Source organism: Podarcis erhardii (assembly GCF_964252035.2).
Source record: "Podarcis erhardii genome assembly, chromosome: 9".
Taxonomy (NCBI): domain Eukaryota; kingdom Metazoa; phylum Chordata; class Lepidosauria; order Squamata; family Lacertidae; genus Podarcis; species Podarcis erhardii.
The window spans coordinates 54,603,322-54,626,513 of record NC_138512.1 but is presented as its reverse complement, the minus strand read 5'-3'; the positions used below and the strand labels follow the sequence as shown (position 1 = coordinate 54,626,513).

At 41.3% G+C, this 23,192-nt stretch overlaps 1 protein-coding gene across 30 annotated transcripts in view; it reads left to right on the top strand.

Annotated features, from left to right (window-relative positions):
- Positions 1-23,192, top strand: part of ANK2 (ankyrin 2) — a gene marked incomplete at its 3' end in the record, with an annotated part of 330,684 nt that overhangs the window by 188,090 nt on the left and 119,402 nt on the right. For all 30 annotated transcript variants that reach the window (XM_081876550.1, XM_081876558.1, XM_081876549.1 and 27 more), the window contains exons 2-4: positions 6,258-6,359; positions 12,224-12,322; positions 13,848-13,946. In XM_081876550.1, the coding sequence (XP_081732676.1) occupies positions 6,258-6,359; positions 12,224-12,322; positions 13,848-13,946 (300 nt within the window). The remainder of the gene's footprint in view (positions 1-6,257; positions 6,360-12,223; positions 12,323-13,847; positions 13,947-23,192) is intronic.

Genomic DNA, 23,192 nt, shown 5'->3' with positions numbered 1-23,192 from the left:
TTTAGCATATGCTTAATTCAGTGAGATTTTGCATCCAATTTGTAGTCAAGAATGGTAAAGAATATGTGTTGGAAAAGTCATGTAGTTTATCCACATGGAAAGAGGTAAGTATATGATGTAGGCATTGGAATGGTCTTTCAAAAAGTTACTATTAACATACATTTGGAATATAAAATAGAAATAATAGGCTTGGCTCAGAAGAAGGGAACTATTTTTTAATGTTTGATGTTTTTCTATGTTTTATATATGCTGTAAGGGGGACGTGGGTGGCGCTGTGGGTAAAACCTCAGCGCCTAGGACTTGCCGATTGTATGGTCGGCGGTTCGAATCCCCGCGGCGGGGTGCGCTCCTGTCGTTCGGTCCCAGCGCCTGCCAACCTAGCAGTTCGAAAGCACCCCTGGGTGCAAGTAGATAAATAGGGACCGCTTACCAGCGGGAAGGTAAATGGCATTCCGTGTGCTGCGCTGGCTCGCCACATGCAGCTTGTCACGCTGGCCACGTGACCCGGAAGTGTCTGTGGACAGTGCTGGCTCCCGGCCTATAGAGTGATATGAGTGCACAACCCTAGAGTCTGTCAAGACTGGCCCGTACGGGCAGGGGTACCTTTACCTTTACCTTATATATGCTGCTGTTGTTGTTGTTGTTAAAGGCAAGTACTGAATAAAAGGCTTGTAAACAAATCCAAGTTTTTAATCAGGAGGAAGTTACAGTAGCTTTGAAACTGCAAAGCTATACTGGAGAAGAGAGGCTAGGGAAGTCAACAGAAGGTTAATTTTAAAAGTACTGTACATCAAAATTTCATATGGAAAGAGTTAACCAGGCGTCTCCGTTACTCCTACTTTGAAAATTGCTGCTGTTCAAATTATTATTATTGTTATTATTAATAATAATATTATTATTTGCATATTCTAATATTCTAAAATGCTATGGGTGGTTGTAACTGCCAAGTAAAACCTGCATATGTCTTAACTATGAGAAATCACATCTTCCTGAAAGGTAACCAGATAGTCAGTATGAGATATTCTTGTTTCATAAGGAACATTTTTATTGCTTGTACTCAGTTCACTTGAAGCTTGGTGTCCTTATACTTGACCTGTTCCTTCTAATCCCTCACTGGGCTTCCAGTGCTGCATCAAGCAACTAAGAATCAGGAGACAGTCCCATACTTTCCTGCCTCCTTCAAATACATTTCCACCCCTGCCTCCAGTTTCACTGCCAAATGCACTCCCAGCCACGTTTTTTGAATTCTGTGTGGCTGCTCATCTGACAGCTGAAGGTTGGAAGGTTCCTGGCAGCCCCGCCAGCTTGGCCGCACAGTCCCTGTCCCTTCAGCATTGGTATTTACCAATCTCAAGGCAAGAAGAAAGCACTTAATCCTGTGTTTCTCAAACTTCGGTCTCCCGCTACACCTCCCTGCAGCAGGTCCTCCCTCTACCTGCTTTCACAAAACAAAACAGATACTTGCACAGATGCAAGGAGGTAGGGAACCAGAGTCATTATGAGGCAGGTGGGGGGTAAACTTTGGCCCTCCAGATGTTGCTGAACTGTGCCTCACATCATCCCCAGAAAACATGGCCAAGGCTGATGGGAGTTATTTCTCCAACAACATCTGGAAGGTCAAAGGTTCCCCATACCTGCTTAAAAAGAATCCTCCTCTCACTTTTACCACCTTCAGGCCACTTCTTATCAGTGACAAAAATATCCAGAAATTGTGATGTGGCAACACTAGAAGAGGGGCACAGCAGTAGCAGCCTGTGGGGCTGTGTGGGTCAGACTGTGATTCTCTCCCACCTTTTGAACATGCCAGGTCCCTGCTGCTTGTTGAGCAAGGCAGAGGGGCCAAGGCAGCAGGAGCTCAAGGTTGGCCCTGCAGCAGAGCCAATCCATTGCTCCCAGTCCTGCATCCATTCTGTGCCTGCCCTGTGCTGGCCTCCCACTTCTTGCCCCCCCTCCCCCTCTCAGTGCGTGGCAGTGAGCCAGAAAAGAACCTTAAAAACACACATGAACAATAGTTCCTTCTTGTGGTGCCATTTGACTGTGCGGTAAAAGCTGTTCCTTACCTTTATTCTGAAGATGGAAGGAGAAAACATGCAGCTCTGCATTACCTATCAATTAAGTATTTCTGACTGTCATGTAATATGTTTTCTTCTGGCTACAACTGAACCAATGACTCGGGTAATGTGATCTGAGCTCTCAACATGCAACCTGAAAATTAATGTCACTTAGAAGTAAGGGTGACTCTCCATTGCCAAATCCAGGGGGAATGCAAAGACGTTCCAGGGATCCTTCAGTGTTGGCTGACCCCAGCGCCACAGGCACAGCAAGAGATAAACACATTAAGGTGGATCAAGGACAGTTTTCGTTTGTAACTGTGGAGACCTCATCTTGCAAATTAGTGGCATGAAAAGAAATGCAAGGCAGCAGTGGGGGTTTGAATATATGGGACACAAAAAATACTTCTTAAAGTCAACAACCAACATTGAATTAATAGTCATTCTTAATTTCTAAATGCAGAGCAATAAGTTTAGGAAGCAAACAATTATTTATTTGTTTGTTTGTTTATTTATTTATTTATTTATTTATGCATGCTCTCTTAAGTACAGGAGCGGGAAACTTCTAGTCTGGCCCTCTAGGTCACACTGTCTGGTCCTTGGAATTTTTGCCAGGATGACACCCCCACCCCCACAGCCTCACCTTTCACTCTCTTTGGTTGTTTTTGCCTGGCCTGAATGTGCCATTGAATTCTGATGATGTTTCTTGCTTGTCTGGAAAGAAAGGGGTGTGTGAGTGTGTAGCCTGCTGCAGAATGGAAACATTTGCATTTATTGCTTTGCCTACTTTTGCCTCTGGCCCCTGTAAAGTTGTCCTGAAGGGATTGTGGCCCTTGGAGTGAAAAATATTCTCTGCTCAAGGAAGAAGCACAGTTTTTGTTGTTTTAAAGAAAAGAACGGGTAGAGTTTTTTGCATGCGCAGCTTTGAATTTGTTAATAAAAAGAAATAATGTTCATCATACTCTACCAAGAGAGACATCTGTGTGGGGAAGCAAGCTTCTATATGTGGATTCTGTCACTCGGTTGAGAACCACATGTGCACACTTAAAGAAGATGTATCATCTGTTGTGTTTTCACACTCCTCAGCTCCACACTAGCCTGGGCTTGACATCATTGTGGATGATGATGATGATTTATATACCACCCTATACCCAAAGCTCTTAGGGCAGTTCACAGAATAAAATAAAATCAAAATATAAAACCATACTGCCTCTGTTCCACTGGTTATCCTGGAAGCAAGAATTCTGGTTTCTTTTTGTGTAAACACTCATGTGTGTGTGCATAGGGACCTCTCCACATGATGAGGTTTCCTGCTTTTGCAGGTTATGCAGCCCAGCTGTGCAGACCCTTGGTGCATTCAGCTATATGGGGGGTGTTCTACAGATGTGCTAATGAACATGGATTGATTAGAGCAGAGTTCACCATTACAGCAGCACTCTGCCCCCAAGCCATGCTCATTTCCCCCCTATTGAATGCTTGCAAGGCAATGTCAACCAATAAAGAACTGTGAAAAAAATGCAGCAATATTGTTTAAATGCAACATTGCCATATTTTATCATGAAAAGTATGTGCTCTGTGGTATAGCGTGAAAGCACAAAAAACCAGGTTTCATCATCGATTTCTGCTTTCAGTTTCTGCGCTTGTAATAAAAGAGTCTGCTGCATTGCACAAAGTCTTCTCTGGCAGTAGATCGCCTCGCTTTCAAGTGTTTGACAGACACTGCTGCTGTGTCATGGTTACAGAGCTTCACTGGCTGATGTTGAATGCTAGAAAAAGACTCCTGCAATGCCTTTTTCTCCTCCTTGCAGTGTGTTAAGTAGGGTGGTCTGGTTTCTTGATACTGAGGAACCTGTAATATGCACCAGGATCTTCTTAAAGTATTTCTATATCTTTGTATTCTGGGGTAAAATCCAGAGGACAGTGAGCAGAGAATCAGTGTTGTTTTCTTATTTCTCTCAGGGGGAAGGGCTGTATTAGAATGTTTTTTAAAGTTTGCAATCCCATTTTCAGCCTTAATTTTCCATTTCTAGGTGCAAGAATATGTGCATTAAGTGTGGTATAAGGTCAGAACAGCATGACTGTCCTTTGCCCATGGTTTCACCTTCCTTCCTTTCTCATGGACAGGCTTACTTTACTGGGGTATTCATAGTACTACCCCAGTGGAAGTGGACCAGGACAAATCCTCCAAGTGCCTTTTTGGCTCCACTAATGACAGGTCCAAACAAGAAAGAATTATTTTACATCCTGTTTCCCCCCAAACCAGGAGTGTCTCCAGGTTTGTGAGGGGACCATAGCAACATGACCACTGAGGACCCCCACTTTCACCAGTGGGCACCTAGCAGAGTTCTGATTAGCGCTGGGCAGGGAACAATGATTTAAGTTTCCACAGTGCCCCTGACATATCATTATTCTTTACCTTTCTTCTGGGAAATAGATCATTTGGCAAACTCCCCAACTGGGGACTCACAATTACATTTGCCTATCAGTGCATAGACGTGCTCCTTGTGTGGTTGTGTTTTTTGAGCAATCTGCCCTTCAGTTGTGTGTGGGAGGGATTAATAGCAACATTGTGAAATTAAGGCGGCAGTCACAAACACTTTTACGTTGTATTTTGTCTCAATGGGGAAGTTTATTGTTTTGTTTTTATTATGTATTTTGATCTTGTATTTTTATGCCGTGAACCACTATAAGATCTTTGGATGAAGGGCAATATACAAATCAGATAGATAGATAGACAGACAGAAAGAAAGAACTTACTGAGACTTGTTTCTGAGTAAGCATGGGTAGGATAGTGCTTCACATGGTAGTATACGTGGACAAATGTTCTCTTGTCTGTACATATAGCAATGAAACACTTTGAAGCTTTCTGAGTGTTTATCTAAGTCTTTGATTGAGTAGCTGTGATACCATGGAAGAGATTAATGTTCTATCTGCTGGGAAACGAGATCCATCTGACCAACATTATCCCTTTCTTAAGGAAGCAAAAGTCAATTGGAGCTGGGAGAAAACCCTTCACACAGGGTTGTTTTTTGGGGGTGGGAACATTGCGTCCTGTTGATAGAAAGGGTTCAATGAAGTGGAGCCCTAAGGAGTAATGGGGCACACAATACAAGCAAGCCAAGAAAATAGTGAATCTTACGCCTTGGGAGGCAAAATGGCTACAAAAGAGAAGACAGTAAGCTGTGTAGCTTGACCCTGAGGGAATGATGTGTGGAGGAGACAGAGGAATGAATCAGGGCTGGCAGTTGATGGCGGAAGGGATCAATGAGATTGGAGTGACAAAAACCTTAAAGAAGATCTGTGTGCTGTTGATCAAGGTGAGGGAAAAGAGATGGGAGATGTTTGTGGACAGCAACTATGAAGGGCGAGCTCAGGGCTGGGGTACCTGTAGCCACTCATTATTGGCTGTGCTTTCTGCGACTGATAAGACCTGGCGTCTAACAACAACTGGAGTGTGACAGGTTTCCCATCCCTGGCTTAGATAGACACAGAAGGAAAGGACAAAGTTTGACCTAATCTGTTGTAATAACCAGCCAGATCTTAGTCGTTTGTTCTCTTGTGAATCAGTTGAATCATGTGAAAAGCAAAGTATATTATCATAATTAGGCATTTTGACAAGATTATAACAGGTGTGAGTAACTGTAGTAGTGGTAATTTTGTATCTTTTGGATGCTTTTTAAATTTTTTTTTACTGATCACTTATATTTCTACCTGGGGGAAAAATCATAATTATTTTTGGCTCAACTTAGACTGTGTTCTCACAATTTTTTGCTGCTCAAATCCACATTAAACCATTCGACCGGTTCAAACATTGCTTCCATACATACACTTAATGCTGCCTCAATGTTGCCACGCTTCCTTGCTCCTTTTTTCCAGATGTCCACACATTAGCCAGATCTTTGCAGGTGCAGAACAGCTGTATGTGTATTGGTACCCTTTCAAATTTTCAGCTAAGGTACAGTAGTTGGGGGGCAATGACAGTGAGGTGCAACAGGGTTGAAGATATTTTGGGAAAACATTGTTGAGAAATATTGGTAAAATATTTTATTATTGGCTTTCCGTATGGTTACATGCACACCACAGCATTGGTAAATAATCTGTATTAGAATAGGGATGCCCAAATCCGGAGTGCAAATTATTGGTCTTACTTGTGCTGTGTACCTTTGAAGAAGAAATGTAATAGTATCCTCTTGCTTATTTTCACAGTCTGACAGCAATGCAAGCTTCCTCAGAGCTGCCAGGGCTGGCAATCTGGACAAAGTTGTGGAATATCTGAAGGGAGGAATAGACATCAATACATGTAATCAGGTAAGTGGCTCATGATTTACAGATTTTGGCATAATATGCAAGTGGGAACTGCATAAGGAACTGGGTAGAAGGAAGAAGGGAAGGAGTGTTTTTTTCTTTTGCTGGCCTTTCCTTCACCTACATTGAATTGAGTGCTGAAGGTGGGGTGGAAAGATATTCCTGTGAGCCAGCCACACACACACACACACACACACACACACACACACACACACACAATTTTCACTGTTTTATCTACAATTTTATTATGTGAACTGTTAAACAAACAAGCAAACAAACAAATAAATATAGTTTTTATTGATTTCCAACATATAACAACAAAAAGAGAAAGAAAAACTCCCAATTTAGCTCAGTCTCCAGTCCAGGACAGATCAGTCTATTTAAGTTTGCCAAAGCCCAGTCTGTGATTTCAGTGGCTGCCATTATTCGTGGTTATCAGGAAAGGAATATTTAAATAGAGTCTCTATATTGTGACTGCATAGTTAATGAGTACTATAAACATGATAAATAACAACAAAAGGTGGCCACTCGCTCTCCATTTACATGGAGATTAATAGTAGATCAGTAGCTCAGAATAGGCTTAAATTAGTTAACAGGCAGTTCTTCTTATAGAGAAATTTCCTTTTGACTCCATCCATATGCTGATCACAAGCAAGATAGAAAACCTGGGTCTCTCCTTAAAAAAGGAGAGAACTAAAGCATATTTTATTGATTTTTATGGAAACTGGAAAGCTTCTGTTTTGCTCTTGGGCATGGTGTGTCCCTTTTGCTTTCTACAAATCAAGTGTATCTTCCTCCACAATGCACCTGGTGTTCAGTGATCCCAAGTGCGGAAGTCTGAAGTTTCCCTTGCTATTTCTGTGTAGCATCAGGCAGCAAGTAAACACTTCGTAGGGTATTTTTAGAGGGAAGCTCAATGTGTGTTGGAGCAGATAGAATCAAGTAGCTAATGGACATCTGCAGTAATCAGAACTGCTCAAATGCTAACTAGTTTGTTTCATACTGGGCACAGCCTCAGCGCTTGCAAAGGATCATGCATTTGCTTTATTTCAAATCTATACAAGTGAATTGAGAAAGAAAAAAATAGTTTTTTTAAAAAAAAAACCGATATGGGATTGACATCTTAAGTACCGTATTTTTCGCTCTATAGGATGCACCCAACCATAGGATGCACCTTGTTTTAGAGGGGGAGAACAAGAAAAAAAATTCTCCCCCTCTCTGCTCAGCGACCCTTCAGCGAAGCGGCAGGAAAAACGCAGCCCCTTTCATTTCTCCTCCCGCTTCGCTGAAGGGGCACTGTGCAGCTCTCCCTCTCTGCTGAAACCAGGAGAGTCTTGCTCTCCCGGCTTCAGCAAAAGGAACCCGAAGCCTTTGGAGCACAGCGCAAGTTCCCGCTGCACTCTGAAGGCTTCAGGCAGCTATCCCTGAAGCCTGGAGAGCAAGAGGGGTCGGTGCGCACCGACCCCTCTCGCTCTCCAGGCTTCAGCGGAAGCAACACATAGCCTCCGGAGCATGGAAGGAGCGCTCCCTCTGCGCTTTGGAGGCTTCGCGTTGCTATCACTGAAGCCAAGAAGCCTGCATTTGCTCCATAGGATGCACACACATTTCCCCTTAATTTTTGGAGGGGAAAAAGTGTGTCCTATAGAGCAAAAAATGCGGTATGTTTACGTGGGAGTAACCCCATTACTCCCCATTATTATGTTAGCTGATCTGAGATATTTTATCTGAAGAGAATTGTGTTTGCTGTATCTGAGATATTTTATCTGAAGAGAATTGTGTTTGCTGATCTGAGATATTTTATCTGAAGAGAATTGTGTTTGCTGTATGGATATGACATACCAGTGCTATGATCAGATGAGCACTTGGTCAATGTTCTTTGTATGGATCAAACTAGATGTATGATCCATGTCATGCAGCATTTCAGAACAGACACTTCAATTTTGCCAAGATCAAGCACTGTAGTGCAGCTGATGTGATGTTAGTTTAGGACTAGGACCAGGGGGTCAAAGCTGTATGCTCTCTTTGTCAAACACAATTTTTGATGTTCAGAGAGGATGAGTTGTTAAAATAATTGTTTGCCATGTTTAATGTGTTTTCACACTTTCTCAGTCTGTGTGTAAGTAGAAGTTATTGATGTGTATTTTGTCCCTGTCTAATTACATAATATCCACTTCCCCTCTGTACTCTTATCTATAATTCTCTAGTTACCAAATCTCACATTTGCTACATTTTTGATTGAAAGTACATTTGAAAAAGGATATAATAGCAAATGTCTTGGCTTCCCATACAGCCTACTTGCTTTATCCTTAAAGCAAACAGATACTTCATTAATGCTCATTCTGAAGAAACACTAGGCAATCGTATATTCTTAGTTTTATTCTCATTTTCTTACAGATAATAGGGTGGATGTAAAATGGGAATGGCTTTACACAAGTTCAGGGCTGCTTTGCCATGAGGGCTATGTTTTACCTTCACCGCCTGAGGCAATATGCCTCATTATTTATACCCTTTGTTGAGAATCACACTTGGGGATAGTCCTGTTTCACTAGGGTCCTGCCTATATGCTTTCCATAAGTACATTGTACACTTCTTAATGGCTTCATGCTATGAAGTGGTTTTAAATTGGTTAAATAAAAAATAAAATAAAACCTGGTTAGCCACTCGGTGAACAGGATACTGGGCTAAATGGGCCTCTGATCTGATCCAGCAGAGCTTTTCTTATGTTCTTATTCTTCCATGTGTCTAAAGAAAAACTGATCCTGCAGATAGCTCAGTCTGGACAGCACAAGACTCTTAATCTCAGGGTTGTGGGTTGAAGCCACATATTGGGCAAAATATTCCTGCATTGCAGGGGGTTGGACTACATCATCCTTGTGGTCCCTTCCAACTCTACAATTCTGTGATTCTTCAATTCCTGCTGTGATTGAAGGTATCTGATAAAATAGCATGGCGTTTGCAGATATGGATATAGGCTTTTTATCTAAACTAGCAACCTGTTTGCTGTTTTTTTTAATATGGGAAAGGGAATCCCTGGTCGTTTCTTCAAAGGACCAGTACCACTTTTCCTAGGTCACTCACAGAGCAGCGTGCCCTTGTAATTAAATTGCAAACTCCTCCCACATCTGATCACCTGAAGAACTGACATTGTTTACAGATGGAATTACTCCATGGCGACAGAGATGCTAGGTAGGAAATAATCACTGCTTAGTCATGATGCACTTGTCCTCACTTGGAACCACTTGCAACCATGAGTCCTGGGTTGTGTAAACAAATACAGGGCTAAAGTTAGTTAAGAGGGTGCTGTATCTAAGATAAAAGTGATCACGTGAAAAAGCCTGCCATTAGCCAAGCCCTACTCTTTTCTTTTCTCTTCCTTCCATCATTTTCTCCTTCCCTTTCTGTAGGTTCACGACACTATTTTTTTTGTAGAATCTAGAGTGGGCTCTTTATTGAAAGGCTCACAGAACATTGAACCTTGTGTTCTGCTGCTGAAAGACTTTATTATTATTATTATTATGCCCAGACCTCCAGAATAGACCGGTGGATAATGGGGAAATCAACATGAGTCTTTCCCTCTGTGGTTTTCTGCTGCCTTGATCCATTTAATCAGATAAAACAGCATTTGGTTTCCAGCCAGCCTCTTTTCTAAATAGGTTGGATTGTGCCCAGCTGACCTTTTGCTGTTTCCACTGATCATTAAAACTGAATAGATCCTTTAATGTAATCTGTACAGTATTGTGTCAATTCATTTAATGCTGAATTCCAAGGTCTATAGTTGTAAGTAAATCTGCTAGATTTCCTGTTTTAGCCAGGTGTGCTAGTAAGGCATTTGGGGGATCCTAAGTAGGCTTACTTTATTTATTCGTACTCATTTATTAAAATATTTTATCCCATGTGGAGGTTTTATCCCATAGAAATTAACTGGACCTACTTCAAAATAAATAAATATCTTTTGAATATTTTAAAATATCTGTTTTTATTCATACTTCTGTTGTTTTCCTTTATGTTTTTCTGAACAGCTTAGATGTTTCCTTACAAACAAGGCTCATACTGACCAAAAAGAAGGCCTATTTGCTCCTATCCCTTTAACAATAGTTTAATTTTCAGAAATCAGCTGGTTAAGCTTTTGACAGCATGGGAATTATCACCTCCTAATGCATGTGCATTAAGCTGCATATCATGATTTTTTGGAATAAAACTTTTGTTTGACCCAGAAGTGGTTATATTAGGATTTCCCCAAGATCAAGCAGATAAAATAATAAACTTCTCTCACTTGGAATCTATTTATAGTAGCCAGAAAAAATATGACAAAGTTTTGGATATTTAGGTATATTCTGGGACGGTCAGAGTGGTTTACTGCTATATAAATAATAAAAGTAAGAGCAGTTGTTGGATATACTAGAGCCATTTCATTTTCATTGGGTGCAAATAAAGTGGCTGCTTTTGGCAGCTAGAATTTAAATATCCATGTTTGAGAAATTATCTGATTTCTTATTCGTTTACAAAGAGCCACCACCCCTTTAAGTCTGCGTATCTGATAGAGGAGGTGTTGTTTTATTTTAAGAATTGTTTATGTAGTCTGCTGTAGAACTGAGCGGATAGTACCGTATTTTTTGCTCCATAAGACACACTATTTCCCTCCTAAAAAGTAAGGGGAAATGTGTGTGCGTCTTATGGAGCGAATGCAGGCTGCGCAGCTATCACTGAAGCTAGCCCAGCAAGAGTGAGAGCTGCACAGTGCCTCTTGTTCTGCTGGCTTCCCAGTGAAGCGGGAGGAGGAATGGAAGGGAGCCCTTACAGAGCCCCTTCCATTCCTCCTCCCGCTTCGCTGAAGAGAGCTATGCAGCAGAGCTATGCTTGGCAGGGGGTTGGACTCGATGGCCCTTGTGGTCTCTTCCAACTCTATGATTCTATGATTCTATGATTCTTGTTCTGCTGGCTTCAGCAATAGCTGCGCAGCTTGCTCTGGCTTTTCAGGAAGGTGGGAGAAAGGACGGAGGGCAGCCTGTCAGTCTCTTCTCCCACCTCCCGGAAAGGCCAACAAGAGCCACGCCAAGCGAGCGTGTCTGCGGCTCTTGCTGGCTTTTCTTGTTTTCCTCCTCTAAAAACTAGGTGCGTCTTATGGTCGGGTGCATCTTATAGAGCGAAAAATACGGTAAATAGTTTTAACAAACAAATATGTGAAGTGGGCAAGCCAGGTAACTCTGAGCACAGGGAGGGCCAAGAAGACTTTTCAACACTTGAATGGACAGAAATGAGAGAAACCCCATCCAATTCTTGTTTTATATACCGCACTCAGAGGTTCGCTTCAAGTAGACTTTGGGAGGTTTAAATGAGGGTGCTACTATGTAGACTCCTTTGAACTTCCTGAAACCTACCCATTTTGAGATCAGTACATCAGTTGGATAGGGAGAGGTCATAGAGATTAGAAATCTGTCCAACCTTGTGTTTGCTAGGCAGCTTCCTTTGTGTCTCCCCCACACTCCCATGGGAAATGGGCGGGCAGAGTCTATGAGATTTCAAAGCTATCTCCTTCTGTACCTCAAAATTTCTTAATTGTATTTGCAAATGTTGAGAGAGATGTGTAGGTGTTTGTGCGGCGGACGTGGTGGACGGCATGACCATGCATACTTTGGATGTGGGACCTGGAGCTTCATATGTGACTGGGATGAGACAACAGCCCAGTCTCTGACTGGCAGTGGCTGTGCCAGCTGAGGACTTTTTAGCTGCTGATGTCTGTGCTTGCAGCTAAAATTTTCTGTATTCAAAGCCTGTGCTATACCACTAGGGTTTTACCCCTTTAAGAAGGGCCAAATGGGAGTTTGTGATTAATGTGAGGATTGTTGTTTTTTGTTTTTTCCTTGCAGAATGGACTCAATGCTCTACACCTGGCTGCCAAAGAAGGCCATGTGGGGCTGGTTCAGGAGCTTCTGGAAAGAGGTTCTGCGGTGGACTCTGCTACTAAGGTAATATATTCACTGTATCATTATATATAAATGGTTCTATGTGTGTGTGTGTATGTGCACGCGCACGCACACACATACACACACACACTGAAATAGAGCAAGGGTAGACAATGTGGTTGGACTACAGCTTTGATCAGTGACATGGTCAGGTTAGGGATGATGGGAGCTGTAGTACAGTAATGTTTACTTATTTAGAGCATTTGTATCCAGCTCTTCAGCCAAAAAGGCTCCCAGAGTGGTTTGCAAACAGTCAATTAAAACAAGACAGTCTTTGTCTGAAGGCTTACAATCTAATATAAAAACACAATAAACAAGGGGAAGGGGGCAGGGAGAGGGAAAGCGACCTTGTGTGAGCACCACAGCCATCTATGATTCTATTTCTGAAACAGACTAATGATGAACATTATTTGTTTCAACTCTGCATTAAGATCCATTAGGCAGTGTTTCTGAAACATGTGCTGAAACTCCTGAGTATATGTCTCACACACCTTCCACCTGACAACAGCACTGTGCTCTGTCCTTCCTCATTAACGTCGGCTGTGCATGCCTCAAGAATGCAAGCACACACTTTCCATCGACCTCTGCAATCCCTACCAAACTCACACCAACCCTCCCTTGGTACACCTGTTGGCTTCAAAGTAAAAACATAGGAGAATTGAAGAACCCTCTCCTATACTATATAATCACAGAGATGAGAAAGTGTTGGATCCAGACTTGGTCTCCATGAACAGATCGGCTTTGGACTGATTGGAAGGTCACATGCCTGTTGTGTCCTCCTCATGCTGCCCTGCCAACGCTCCCCCCCCCCCGAAAAATGCTCCTGGGTCTATGGCCCCAGCAGACCCCTCCCACACTACGCCCCTGTCTGGAGGGCCTCATTCCCCCCCCCCCAGGTCTGAGGTTTCCTATGTAGACAATACTGGGGGCCAATGGTCTGACTGTGTATAAGGAGTTTTCTGTGTTCCCATGAAAACTGCTCCCTTGTCATGCAAGTAGAAAATAAATTCCATATTACTCCATAGGATTTTCTCTGGTTGAGAATAATTTCCCTTTTTTTGTCTTGGTGTTAATAGCTGGCAGCATGAGGCAAAACCAGTTCAAAGGAGTCAGCTTTTTTGCCTTCGCCTCTATCCCTTTGAATATTCTAGAATTATCAGGTTTATCAAAATTGGTTTGCATCACTGAAGGGCAGTGCATAGCAAGAACATGGTGGTATTATATACATACCATAAGAGTCAAAGTATTGAAATAGGAGGTTCCCACATTATGGACCTCCCTAGCTTAAATAAAAAAGAGGCCAAAAATATTTCTCTCTAAGAAATTTTTGGGTAGTCTTAATCCTAGGAGGTTTATTTTGAATGAAGAGAAAGTTATTGAATAGTTTTAATGCAAGAATGCTAAAGTTTCAATTGATGTTATGAATGTGAATGAGAATACTGTTTATTGAAAGCTGCTTTGAACCAGGTTTTGGGCAAATCTGTTTATGAATAAATGATTATTGCTATCATTATCTTTTATCAAACAGAAAGGCAATACTGCATTGCATATTGCATCCTTGGCTGGGCAGGCTGAAGTTGTCAAAGTTCTAGTGAAGGAAGGAGCCAATATTAATGCACAATCTCAGGTATGTTTGGCATTTTCTGCTTTATAAAAATGCAGTGTTGTATAAAGTGCTCTAAGCCTTAAGTTGGCAAATCTGACTCAAGGTTAATTGGTCACACACAGTGAAGTGGCCAAATTATTCAGCACAGTGGGACATATTGAAAACTCACCAGCAGCTGGAGCGCAGCAGCTAAATCAGATATTTTGCAAATCAGGCTCATTAGCAATGGAAAGGCCTCTCTCAGTCTTCAGATTATGAAATTATAAACTTTGAGGCATGGAATTCAGTGAGGAGCCATATAGGTAACATAAACTGAATTCCAATATTCTTGAAGCCATCTTTTTATGCTTCTCCAAATATACCTTTTGCACTCTTGTATATTTTCAAATAAGGATGTAGTCCTATTGATTCCCAGCATGCAAAGATACATTTTCTGCCCTCTAGAATCTATATAATTGATTTTTAAACTGTGTTCCTGGAAACTCTTTTAAGTTTGAAGATTTTCTCATTGGGGTCACTTGTGCATTCTAGGTCATATTCCCAGTTTACATGGGGCAGTGGTCAGACTGACCTCATCCGGTTGATGCACCACACAAAATTAGAGTGCGCCCTAAGTATGTCCTAGAATACTCTGCAGCACCCAAGGGTTCCTCAGCACGATGTTGGTATGGAAAAGCAACATGGACAAACTCATCTTATCTCAATTTGAAATAAGAATGGTTCTTTTTTTTTTATAAATATTTATTGAGATTTTTAAATACAAATACAAAATTAGTAAACAATATAACATGTTTCATAACATAATTTCATAACTTCTTTGGACTCCCTCACGTCTCCCACTCCCACTTACATCATTATAAATTTTTGCCAGCAATTTATCAACTTGTTTGCATTCTTATGTCCCGCTCATTTAAATATAATTTAATAATTCTCCAAAAAGTTTATATTTTCCTCAATCTCACTTATCATCCTAATTCCAACTATTTTAATGGTGCTCAATTGTTTGTGATCTAGCATCCTTATTAACATTCAACCAAATTACAATATTTTTGTAGATAAATCTTGAATTTCTTCCAGTCTTCTTCAACCCTCTCCTCTCCCAGGTCTCGGATTCTGCCGGTCATCTCAGCCAGTTCCATATAGTCTATCAGTTGCATCTGCCATTCTTCCAGTGTGGGTAGATCTTGGGTTTTCCAATATTTAGCGATGAGTATCCTTGCTGCCGTTGTTGCATACAAGAAAAAAGTTCTGTCCTTCTTTATCACCCTCTGGCCGACAATACCCAGAAGAAAGGCCTCTGGTTTCTTAAGGAAGGTATACTTAAATACCTTTTTCAACTCATTATATATCATTTCCCAGAAAGCCTTCACTCTAGGGCACGTCCACCAGAGGTGAAAGAATGTTCCTTCATTTTCTTTACATTTCCAACATTTATTATCAGACAGGTGGTATATTTTGGCAAGTTTAACTGGGGTCATGTACCATCTATATATCATTTTCATTACATTTTCCTTCAAAGCATTACAAGCAGTGAAGTTCAACCCAGTGGTCCACAACCTTTCCCAGTCTTCAAACATGATATTATACCCAATGTCCTGTGCCCACTTTATCATAGCCGATTTAACCGTTTCGTCTTGTGTGTTCCATTTTAACAGCAAGTTATACATTCTTGAAAGTACCTTAGTCTTAGGTTCTAACAGTTCTGTTTCCAATTTCGATTTCTCCACCTGGAACCCTAACTTTTTGTCATTTTTAAAAACTTATTTAATCTAAGCGTAGTGTAACCAGTCTCGCACTTTATCCTTTAATTTCTCCAAACTCTGCAATTTCCAATTGTCTCCATCTTTTTCTAGTATTTCCCAATATTTTGGCCATTTGGCCTCCATATTGGGTCTTTTTCGGGCCTTAGCTTCCAGAGGTGAAAGCCACCTTGGAGTTTTGTTTTCCAATAAGTCTTTATATTTTGTCCAGACATTAAACACTGCTTTTCTGACAATATGGTTCTTAAAGGCCTTATTGATCTTAACCTTGTCATACCATAAGTATGCATGCCAACCAAAAGCATTATTAAAACCTTCCAGGTCCAATACGTCAGTGTCTTCGAGAAGTAGCCAATCTTTTAGCCAGCAGAAAGCTGCGGCCTCATAATACAACTTTAGGTCTGGCAGGGCAAAGCCCCCTCTTTCTTTCGCATCAGTTAATATCTTAAACTTAATTCTGGGCTTTTTGCCCTGCCAGACAAACTTAGAGATGTCTCTCTGCCACTTCCGGAAGCACTCCGTCTTGTCCACAATCTGCAGTGTTTGGAACAAAAACAGCATTTTTGGCAATACATTCATCTTGATAGCAGCAATTCGGCCTAACAAAGAAAGTTTCAGTTTTGTCCAACTGTCTAAGTCTCTCTTAATTTCTGACCAACATTTTTCATAGTCATCCTTAAATAGACTCAGATTTTTTGCTGTTATGTTTACCCCTAGGTACTTTACTTTTTTAACCACTTTTAATTCTGTCTCTCTCTGAAACCGTTCTGACTCTGTATCTGTCAAATTTTTTTCCAATACCTTGGTTTTCTGTTTGTTTAATTTAAAACCCGCTACCCGACCAAAGTCTTGAATCAATTGTAATACTCTTTTCGTACTCGATTCTGGCTCCTGCAGGGTCAAAACTAGGTCATCTGCAAAAGCTTTAAGTTTATATTGTTTCGCTCCGACCTGAATTCCTTCCACCAACCGGTCCTCTCTAATCATATTCAAGAGCACCTCCAGGACCGAAATAAAAAGCAAAGGGGAAATGGGGCAGCCTTGTCGTGTTCCTTTTTCAATTTTAAACTCTTCTGTAACCACATTGTTAACTATCAATTTAGCCTTTTGTTCTGAATATATTGCATCAATCCCATTCTCAAAACCCCGTCCCACTCCCGTTTCTTTTAAATTTCCCTTCATAAATTTCCAGGAAATATTATCAAAGGCCTTCTCCGCATCTATAAAAATTAGCACTGCTTTTGTATTTATATCTGTTTGCAAAAGTTCCAAGATGTCAATAATGTTCCTTGTATTAGCAAACAAATGTCTACCTGGGAGAAAGCCTGCCTGGTCCTTGTGGATTACTTCATTTAAAACTTTTTTGAGTCTACTTGCCAAAATGTCTGCAAATATTTTGTAATCCACATTTAAAAGAGAGATGGGACGATAGTTCTTAAGTTGTGTCTTTTCAGCTTCCGATTTTGGTATCAATGTGATAAAGGCTTCCTTCCACGATTCCGGCGCCCTCTTCCCCTCTATAATTTCATTGCTAATCTCCATCAGTGGTTGTATCAAGTAGTCTTTTAATGTCTTATAATACTTGGAGGTCAACCCATCTGGCCCTGGAGATTTGCCCAGTTGCATGTTCTGAATGGCTTGTTCAATCTCTTGTCGTGTTATTTTGCAGTTCAGGATTAATCTATTTTCTTGTGACAATTTTGGTAGTCCATTTTTTTCCAAAAATTGTTTAATCTCAACCTCATCTTGCGGCCCTTGAGTGCATAATTTTTTGAAGTATCTCTGGAAGCACTTTCTAATATCTACAGGGTTCTGAATATTTCTTCCTTCAATCTCTAGAATTGTAACTGTATTTAGTTTTTGTCTCCTCTTCAACTGCCAAGCTAGCAGTTTTCCACATTTATTCGCCGATTCAAAAGTTTTTTGTTTCATTAGTTTAACCTTCCACTCTATTTCCTGGTTTATCAATTTAGAATATTGAGCTTGATAAAGTTTAATTTCTCTCAGAGTCGGCTGTGACTTCGGATTTGATCTTAACTTCTTCTCTAATTCTTTGATTTTCTCCAAGATCTTATCTTTTCTCTCATTTTGTGTCTTTTTCTTTACAGCATTCTGTTGTATCAAGAACCCCCTCATCACAGCCTTACTTGCATCCCAGATAATTCTTTTTCCCACCGTAGTGTTCATGTTTATCTCGAAGTAATCCTTCAAGGCTTTTTGGGCCTTCTTAATAATCTCCTGATCTCTAAACAAGTTGTCATTCATCTTCCATCTAAAGGAGCCGGTTGGTAATAGTGTCATGTCCATCTTTACTGCGTTATGGTCGGAGCAGGTCTTTGGGCAGATTTCCACCTTTCTGGCCTTGGGTGCCAGACCTCTAGATATCCATATTTGGTCGATTCTTGTCCAGGTCAGCTGGGCTTCAGAGAAAAATGTTCCCTCTCTTCCCAAGGGGTTCTTTGTTCTCCAGATGTCAATCAAATCCATATTGTCTGTCATTTCAAAAAAAGTCTTTGGTAGTCTGCCGTCTTTTGTGACATTTTGGCTTTGTGACTTATCCATGTTAGTTGATACGACCCCATTCATATCTCCCATCATAATGATGTTGTTGTAGTCCAGATAATCCAACATAGTCTCATGCAACTTCTTGTAAAATTCCGATTTCCCCTCGTTGGGTGCATAAATTCCTAATATCAAAAGCTTCTCTCCTTGATGCTGTATCTCAATTGCCAAAATTCTTCCATGTTCATCTTTGAATAAAAATTTAGGTGACAGGCTCTCTTTTGCATATATCACCACACCTCTCTTCTTTACTCTGTCTGAAGATATAAATTCCTGGCCAAGTCTTTTATTTATTAACACTTTTCTATGGAGCCTAGTCACATGTGTTTCTTGTAAACAAATAATGTCCAAATGTTCTTTTTTTAATATATGAAATATTTTCCTCCTTTTTTCCGGGATGTTACAGCCATTTATATTCCAACTCAAAAGTTGCAGAGACATCCTGAATAAATCTGGTTAATTTCCTGGGGGTGGTATCTTATTCACTGGATCTTCAGGTTCCGAAGGTGCAGGTACCACCGGTGCTCCAGGCCCAGAAGGTAATTCAATTCCTTTTTGAAGGTCCTCTCCGTGTGCAGTCAGAAATTTGTCTCTATCTTCCAATGTTCTGATTTTAACCTTCTTCCCTCTGAAGGTAAAACATAATCCTTGAGGAAATTCCCACCTAAAGATAATTGAGTTGCTCCTCAACAGTCTGACCAATTCCAAGTAGGCAGATCTGAGATCCAACAGTTGTTTAGGAATGTCTTTATAAATTTCAATTCTTCTATCCAAAATGTCCAGTGACTTTTCGTAGTGTAGGCCCAAAATCTTATCCCTTTCCTCCTTTGATCTCAATGTTATCAAACAATCTCTGGGCTTCTCTTTCTTTGCCAGTCTTCCAAGCCTGAAAGCTGATACAATTTTAAAGTCCTTTTCCTCTAAATTCCAAAACTTGGAAAATTCTTTAGTCAAAAACTCAGCTAAGTTGCCTTCTTCCGCTTCTGGTATCGACCTTATCCTTTGGTTACTCTCCCTATTCCGCAGTTCTATCATAGAGAGATAGGTCTGGTGTTCACCTACTTGTTTGCAGAGTGGTCTTACCTCTTGTTCTAAATTTCCAAGTCTTTGGCTAGTATCCTCAGCCAATTTCCGATTTTCTACTGTGGCCTCCGTCAGTTCTCCAATTGCTTGTACGTTCTGTGATACTTGACCAGTTAGTCTAGTTAGACATTCTGTGTTTTGGTCAATTTTAGCTGTTTGTTCGTCAGCTTTCTTATCCAGAGATTCCACTCTCTTATCCAAAGATTCCAATTTTTCATAAATTTTCTCTAAAATAGAAACAGTTGCTCCTGAGGCCATATCTTCCAGTTGTAATTGCTCAATTTCCCCCTCCCCTGCTTGTGGCAGAGAAGCAGCTTCTTCCTCTGAAGGCAGAGTAGGTACAGATGATCTGCGTGTCTGTGAGGCTGCGGTTAAAGTTGTTAAAGTTGTTTGTCTGGTTTTTGGTCCCTTTTTTCTTGCGCCACTCATTCCAGAGTTATCTAAAAGTCAAGGTCAAGCTGAGTTGTTCCCATGAGAAAGCAACAGCCCAGATGGTAGCAATTAAACAGGAGGCCGGGAAAAGGAAAGTAAAGTGATGTCACTGTTGTAAATCCCAAATCCTCTAGGGGGAGCTTAAAATGTCTTTAGGGAAGAGATCAGTTCTGGTAAAATTACTGGAGTCAAGTTTAAAGTCCAGGAACCTTCAATAACAGGTTTTAAGCAGAGTTAATATTGGCAGTCACAATTGTTTCAGACAGTGCATGCTGGTATTCCAAATGTTGCTTCAAAGTAGCAAGTCCAAACTCCCTCAGATTGTTGCAATTTTTAATTCAAAGTGTCCAAATCTGCAAACTGACAGCTCAGTTACTCAGGCAGCTCCAACACCTGGGTTTCTTACTCAGATTATATTTCCAATAGAAGAAAGGTATCACAATGCAAATAAAGAGCATAAAATCAAATGCTTAAAGTCCTTATTTTGCTTACAGGAAAGTTCAGTGGGTGCTCAGATCAATTAGGTTAAAAATTTCTTTCTTTGCCTCCACTCCTCCAGCTCTTTGCTTTGAAGTTCAGTGACAGCGGAAGACGGACTTCCTGTTTTTACGTCGCTCCGCTTTCAGCCAAATTCAATAGTTTTTAGTCTCAGATTTTATAAAGTCCTTCTTTACTCACGGGTTGTTGCTTTTCCGAATCAGAAGTTTTCAGGAAGAGAGGTCAGCGCTCACCGGCAGCAGCAGCGCGGCTTCACTCCGCAGATCGCGAAACGACTCACAGCGCCGCTACCCCCTCCACGTTCCGGAGCCCCTTACGGGGTTCCTTCAGTGCTTTGGGGGTCGCTTCTGGCGCCCACTGAGTCTCAAGACCACAGGCTCTTGCTGCCTGTGGGTTTCCAAAGTGGGTCTCCGCTTTGCCGTAGCGGACGACCCAATTCCGCGGAGCTTCCTCCTCACTAGTGGAAGAGGACCGCCATTACTGTTCGCGCCGCCTCCGGAAGTCCAAGAATGGTTCTTTCTAAGCTTCTTCACAAAGAGAATCTTAGGAGGTGGAAATGACCCTTTCCAAATGCTTTCCATGGCCTCAGAATATGGCACAATGTTGTATCTTGAGGTAGACATAGATGAGAAGGAAATACATAGAAAGGACCTTCAGCACTTCCTTGTGGGCCTTCCTAGTCTGAGTGTAGATTCCTTCATCCCTTTTACAGTTGGCTACTGCAGAGTTAGACAAGAGTCCTTTAAGTCAGCACAGCCATCTTCTCAGTGAGGTGGACCCAACTGCAGTGCTAGTCAACCTACAAAAAGGTCTCAAATGGCCCTGGCTGTGGGCTGAGATATCATCTTCCAAACCCCAGCTGCCACACCTGCCAAGGGTCCTGAGCTGCTTTAGGAGAACTGCCTTCACTCTGCCTAGACCTGACTTGGCCTATGCCTGATCTTCACTTTACCTCTTTGTTGTCTCCAGTTTCCCTATGCGCTTCAAGCCCCAACACAACAGCGTAACGTGATAATGCTTCTTCCCTGCAACTAATGTCTCTCCTCCCTCACCTCGCCAGCCCTGCCACTCACTTTCCTTTCCCCAAAACCTACAGTAATAACCAGTGGAGATTTGTGTGAAGGAGAGAGCAGCTATTCAGACTTTCCTTAGCCTTGAATACCTAACATCTGAGCAGATTCTATCACAAAGGTCTGTGGGAATTATAGTTTGTCAGAATGCATGTCCAACTGCAATTCCCATGAATCTTTACAGTGGGAGCCTTACACTGAGAACATTTCCAGGCATAATCCTGGCCTATGACATAAACCTCTCCGTTGCATGCACTGCTACATGCAATACTGCATGTGAAGGGTAAGTTTTTTGGGTGGGGAAAGGCAGGCTCGCCTGACGCCTTCATTAGATATCTTTAGGTGCCAGGCAAAAACATTTCTCTTCAACCAGGCATTCAGCTGATTAACATTCCATGGCTTTTTCAATGCGTTTGTGGAAGGAGTGTTATTGGTTTCGCTTCATGGATTTTGTATTCTCATTTTGTATCTTTCTGTTGTGAACCGCCCTGCAATCTTAGGATGAAGGGCGGTATACTAATATAATAAAATGATGATGATGATGATGATGATGTAATAGTTTGAAATGGCCTGAACTTATTTATTTGGCTCAGGTTCTGAACACCTAGCTATTTTGGAATGGGGTGGGCCATTCCTTTCTAAATTCTGCCTCTATCTAAAACTTAGTCACCTGCTATTAAAGCAGAAAATCTGAAGATCATTGATGTAGATGGTGGTTTGGATTCAGTGGAAGTCTAAAAATAATTGATGTAATTGATATATTGTGTTCAGATTCAGTACCTGTACAGGGTTCTATAAATTTCAAATTTTGCCATGCTGCATTAATCTCCCTTTCTTTTGCCAAAGAGCTGCATTACTCTGTCACAATACAAGTTGATACTTGAAGGTTGGGGAAAATGGGTGCACACAAAGGGACGCAGTGGATTGTGGCCTTTGTGCACATGCAGAAAGCCCTTTGAGATGGGATGAAACTCTGCAAGAAGACCATTCATTTCAACAGGACTTGCGAGTTGTGCACTTGGTCATTAATTTAGCAATAAAAAAAAAAAGTGGTCCCAAACATACTAAATCTGTAGTCAGGTTCAGTGCTTAATATTAATGAACAATGGTTATTCACAAGCCGCAACTGCAAGGCACCCTCTGGAATAATGCTCTTTTCTCTTTTACATAGAAGGAAATGCCGCAGTATCTCAGGCAGGAGTCTTTGATCTATTTTGGTAGCTGCTGACTCACAGCATCCAACAGAAAAGGCTTCAGAAAGGGAAAGGGTAGAAGGAATTTGCAAATCACAAAATAAAAGGTCATCTGTAGTCAGATGGAACTGTTTAATCTGTGTGTGGCACCACTGAAGTTCACTGCACTAAGGGCCCCCAAGCTATATACAGTTAGGTGATTTTAAATATATATACATATTTTTACAACCACCAATACCCATACAGTTTTATAATATGTGTGATGGAGTTAGGCCTTCTCCTGTATCCTATAGTAATGCCACATTGTTGATGCTGTTTCATTTTGTAAATTGGCAATAACAAATAGAGACCCACCTAAAATCATAGCTGTGAGGCAGGGAGTGGGGTTGCCCATAATTTATTCTCTGTGCCCTTGTTCTGTCTCTTACACACTCCATATGCTCCTTTGTTTCTCTTATACATGCCTCCATTCACATACATTACTCTTAGATATAAAGGTAAAGGTAAAGGACCCCTGACAGTTAACCCCGGAATGACTCTGTGGTTGGGGCGCTCATCTTGCTTTACTGGCCGAGGGAGCCAACGTTTGTCCACAGACAGTTTTTCCAGGTCATGTGGCCAGCATGACTAAGCCGCTTCTGGCAAAACCAGAGCAGCGTATAGATACTC